At 42.8% G+C, this 5,445-nt stretch overlaps 1 protein-coding gene across 1 annotated transcript; it reads left to right on the plus strand.

The window, feature by feature from the left end:
- Nucleotides 1–1,369: 1,369 nt before the first annotated feature.
- LOC308406593 (low-density lipoprotein receptor-related protein 1-like) lies at nt 1,370–5,208 on the plus strand (the record flags this gene model as incomplete). Its single annotated transcript, XM_080897673.1, has 4 exons — nt 1,370–1,377; nt 2,005–2,043; nt 2,714–2,858; nt 3,953–5,208. 4 exons carry the CDS (start codon nt 1,370–1,372, stop codon nt 4,088–4,090), a joined length of 330 nt encoding a protein of 109 aa, XP_080753799.1. The 3' UTR covers nt 4,091–5,208.
- Nucleotides 5,209–5,445: the final 237 nt, after the last annotated feature.

Genomic DNA, 5,445 nt, shown 5'->3' on the forward strand with positions numbered 1-5,445 from the left:
TTGCCATGCGTTAACTGTCCGTTGCCATGCGTTTACATGCGTTGTTATGGGTTAACTGTCCGTTGCCATGGGTTATATGACCGTTGCCATGGGTTAACTGTCCGTTGCCATGCGTTAACTGTCCGTTGCCATGCATTTACATGCGTTGTTATGGGTTAACTGTCCGTTGCCGTGGGTTATCTGTCCGTTGCCATGCGTTAACATGCGTTGTTATGGGTTAACTGTCCGTTGCCATGGGTTATCTGTCCGTTGCCATGCGTTTACATGCGTTGTTATGGGTTAACTGTCCGTTGCCATGCGTTTACATGCGTTGTTATGGGTTAACTGTCCGTTGCCATGGGTTACCGGTCCGTTGCCATGGTAACCAGTCCGTTGCCATGGGTTACCGGTCCGTTGCCATGGTAACCGGTCCGTTGCCATGGGTTACCTGACCGTTGCCATGGGTTAACTGTCCGTTGCCATGCGTTAACTGTCCGTTGCCATGCGTTTACATGTGTTGTTATGGGTTAACTGTCCGTTGCCATGCGTTTACATGCGTTGTTATGGGTTAACTGTCCGTTGCCATGGGTTATATGACCGTTGCCATGGGTTAACTGTCCGTTGCCATGCGTTAACTGTCCGTTGCCATGCATTTACATGCGTTGTTATGGGTTAACTGTCCGTTGCCATGGGTTATCTGTCCGTTGCCATGCGTTAACATGCGTTGTTATGGGTTAACTGTCCGTTGCCATGGGTTATCTGTCCGTTGCCATGCGTTTACATGTGTTGTTATGGGTTAACTGTCCGTTGCCATGCGTTTACATGCGTTGTTATGGGTTAACTGTCCGTTGCCATGGGTTATATGACCGTTGCCATGGGTTAATTGTCCGTTGCCATGCGTTAACTGTCCGTTGCCATGCATTTACATGCGTTGTTATGGGTTAACTGTCCGTTGCCATGGGTTATCTGTCCGTTGCCATGCGTTAACATGCGTTGTTATGGGTTAACTGTCCGTTGCCATGGGTTATCTGTCCGTTGCCATGCGTTTACATGCGTTGTTATGGGTTAACAGTCCGTTGCCATGCGTTTACATGCGTTGTTATGGGTTAACTGTCCGTTGCCATGGGTTAACAGTCCGTTGCCATGGTAACCGGTCCGTTGCCATGGTAACCGGTCCGTTGCCATGGGTTACCTGACCGTTGCCATGGGTTATCTGTCCGTTGCCATGCGTTAACATGCGTTGTTATGGGTTAACTGTCCGTTGCCATGGGTTAACTGTCCGTTGCCATGCGTTTACATGCGTTGTTATGGGTTAACTGTCCGTTGCCATGGGTTATCTGTCCGTTGCCATGCGTTTACATGCGTTGTTATGGGTTAACTGTCCGTTGCCATGGTGATGTAAGTGTTAAGGCTTCTGCGAGAATGGTGGAACCTGCTTACAGACCTCCAACGGCACCAAACTTTGTCTGTGCCCCACCAAGTACGTCGGGCACCAGTGTGAGCTGGACAAATGTCAGTTCTGCGGAACGGGCAAATGTTTGACGTCAGCCTCAGGGGAGGTTTCCTGCAGGTGAGTATCGTGTGGGACGTGGTTACTGTGCTACATCGATTAGACTTGGATTTGTAAATATTTGCTGGCTTTTATTTTGAACTGCCAGAATATTCTTCACCCAAGGTCACCCAGCAATCTGTGGATTTTGTGCTTCCTAACAGTGCACAGCATGGAATATATCATTCTGAAATCGTGGGAATCATTATTATTATTGTTATTCTGCTGCATTAGGATCTTCTTTAATATTTTTTTCCTGTATGTTTGAAGCTGTCCAAATGGTCAGATCCAACCCAGCTGCTATACCTGTTCAAACTACTGCGCACATGGACAGTGTTCAGTAGACAATCGCACACTGCTGCCACAGTGCACGTAAGATCCCAGTAGACATTAACAGGCATATATATAATATTTTATTGTTTTAATGTCCGCTTAGCACACTTACCCACATATCCATCTATTTCCCTGTCTCCCAGGTCTCTATGCCCGGGCAAATCTCGTTCTCAGTGCTCGCGGTAACTTGATAGGGTTACATAATTCACCTGTTGACCCCCAATTCCTCTCCTCTCCTTTCCCTAAAATACAGTCAGACTGCCTTTGCTATGCTTTTGTCTATCCTTTTGTCCATTCTGTCGTTCAGTGCCGAAATCTTTCCATTGTCCTCGCTTGCCATCTTCTGTTTGGCTTCCATGGGGTTTCCCACCCAACAACACAGGGGGCCTACTCACTCTGGAATAGCTCTGGTGATGCACGAGTAGTTGAACTTTTGACGTCCTCCCATTGTCCTCCATGCCTTTCCCTGTTTACATTTGTAAATATTAGGCTCAGGCAATGTGCTTGCAGAGTAAAATGTATAACTGTGCATCTCTGAAAAATGTTTATATGCTTGCAAACAGCCGAATATTTGCAATCTAATCCAGCATTCTCCGCAATGGACATGCTGCAGTATATTCGATAGGTTTGATCAAATGGCCTTTTGACACAAAAGCTCATTTGAAAACCTTTGATATATGTTGTCTTGTTCTTGTCAATTGTACATAGCCAGTGCTGAGTGAATTTATGATATGGGTTTATGATAAGACACCTTTTAGTCACTCTAGCTTTCTTCTGAGGTTAGCACATCAATTCTTTTAAACAAGGGTCTGAATCTGCTTCTAAGATAATTGTTGATCTGTTTCTCTGCAGTGCCAAGGGCTTCCAGCACCACCGAATGACCAACGGGGCCATGAATGTTGAGATTGGAAACCCTGCCTATAAGATCTATGAAGGAGATCCTGATGATGATGCTGGGGAACTTCTGGACTCCGACTTTGCTTTAGACCCAGACAAGGTAACAAAGCTTAAAAAAGCAGTTTCATTACAAAATATCTGAAAATGCCTGGTAGTGGCTAACCATGCAGATATTTCCACATTTATGAGTCCTTTTGTGAGTTTTTTTTTTTTTAATGAATTGGTTTTGGTTGTGGAGTCATTATAGACAGTAAATAGACCCTTCTTTGTGATCTAAAGAACACTGGATGAAAGTAGCTGGGTTTCTCAATATATTCCTGTCCTTTGGACGTCTAGTGAAAAACAGTTTTCTGTCTTGACTGATCTGTAATCACTTTTCTACATTTATATCCAGTTTTTTGCCATCGAGATCACCACAGTCCAAATGCAAAAGCTTTAAAGCAAGACTTAGGAAACCAGTGGATGTCGTTATGGTATTTACTTCTGGCATCTGTAATGAATTTTGGAATGAATATTGTTAGAATTATGTGAATCATATACTTTAGTTCTGATGAGTGGCTCCATAGTCTCATGGTTTACACGTTGTGGCTCGAGTGGTTTGTATACAGATCAATGCTTGGGCAAGATACTGAACCCTGAGTTACCTCTGTGTGTGTGAATGCATTCAGCAGATAAAAGCACAAGGCACTATATAAATACCATTTCTTTTACATTCACCTAAGAAGTGAAAAAATCTCCAGTTTAATCCCAGCTGGAGACAAAAATCCCTTGGGGGTGTCAGGAACGGAAATCCACTGTGAATAAGGGGAGCAGCTGAATAAAGCTTTTATGCTGGAGCCCTCATGGTCACTATATTCAAACACTTTTCACCACAATCATAAAACATCAAATGAGGAATTGTCCATAAAGTCCCGAGTGCTTAAAAAGAAGTTTCAAGTTCTTCACTGGAAATACACCTACTGGTTTGTTGGGGGCAGATGATTAGTGCCCAGACTTTCAGAAACAAATAACCAAACACAGAAAACATAACAAACCACAAATGTCTGCCAGGGTTTCAGCACTGAGCTGGGAAACATCTTGTTATTTATGCGAGCTGAGCCTATTTGAATAAGAAAAATACTGCTTCTTTCACAATATACCAAATCTTTTCATTTCTTTTGCCTGAGTCACTGAGAAATTTTCTTCACTCCGCAGCCCACCAACTTCACGAACCCAGTGTATGCCACCCTGTACATGGGTGCCCACAACAGCCGCAATTCTCTGGCGAGCACTGATGAAAAGAAGGAGCTCCTCTCCCAGGTTGACGAGGACATGAGCGACCCCCTGGCATAGACCTCGGCATGGACTGAACTCTGCCAACATTGCCCTGCCTCGCCCAACCTAGAGCCAGCGAGCTCTCTCATTTTATGCCTTTACCAACTGAAAAGAAAAGCAACAAAAAAACATAAAAACGAGAACACTGTATAAAATGTATAAAATGAAGAACTACTTTTTTTAAGTGATTGCAGTATTATATTTTGTTCTTTGACAAAAAGGAAAACAAATCCTCTGGTGACGGAAAAGAAATCATTTTATAGACATTTTATCCAGTTCGTTTTCATTTTGCTCACTTCCTCACAACTTCTCTCTCTCTCTCACACACACACACACACACACACACACACACACACACACACACACACACACACACACACACACACACACACACACCTTTCTCACGCATTCAGCCACTACCTCTGTGCAAATGTAAAAGATACAAATGGCAGTGGAACAATTTTAATTTTTTTATTTTTGTATAAATTGTGTAGGGGAAAAGAGAAAAAAAACATTTTTGTTCCATCCTAGAAAATGTTGCCAAGTCTTCGTTGTTCATGAAAGAGAGGAGATGCGTCAGTGCTCACCACGAATGCTTCCTGGATGCTGGTTCACATTTTGTGTATATGTATGTTTGCTACTGGAGGTCTTAGAGGGAAAGGCGAGGTGATGTTTAACTGCACGTGTATGCACAAGAGACTCGGCATCTGATCTGTTGTTGCAAAGAGCTACATTCAAGTGATTGTCTTTTACCTCCTTGCACAGACTAAAGTTACATATATATATATATTATAAATATATATATTTCCATATATATGAACCTATTAACAAAGTGTCTTGAAAATATACCCAGGAATACAAACATCAGTAACAAATAGCAGTCTGTACTTTTTAATGTTTTTCTTTTGTTTTTTTAAGTCATTGTATAATTGACATACTTTGTGTCACCGATGAATGAATCATGGCAGTGTGTTAGTGTGCGCTGGATGAAGATGATTGTAATTAAGTCCACATTCCAGGATGAAAAAGCCTGGGATGATATCCGTGGCCTTGGATTAGCCTACTGCAGGACACCCTGGACAGGAGCTGGGGCTTTGTTCTGAAACTCTTCTGGAGTAGAGACAAGCTTCTGTGAATTTCCGGTCATCCTCTAAAAAAAAAAAGAACCTGCGACCAGTAATTAGCCGAGAACGGTTGCTTTCAACTTTTGTTCCTCGTCTTTTGATTGTAAACATACTTTCAGGAAAGGCCAGGGAGACCGTCTGATGGTACGTACTTCTGTGGGAGGTTGGATTTTTTTTTTCTTTCCTTCACTGTATGTAATTACATGGACATGTAATTTAGGTTAATGCTCATTGTTAAGTGCATTCTCA

Source organism: Rhamphochromis sp. 'chilingali', assembly GCF_963969265.1.
Source record: "Rhamphochromis sp. 'chilingali' genome assembly, chromosome: 12".
NCBI lineage: Eukaryota > Metazoa > Chordata > Actinopteri > Cichliformes > Cichlidae > Rhamphochromis > Rhamphochromis sp. 'chilingali'.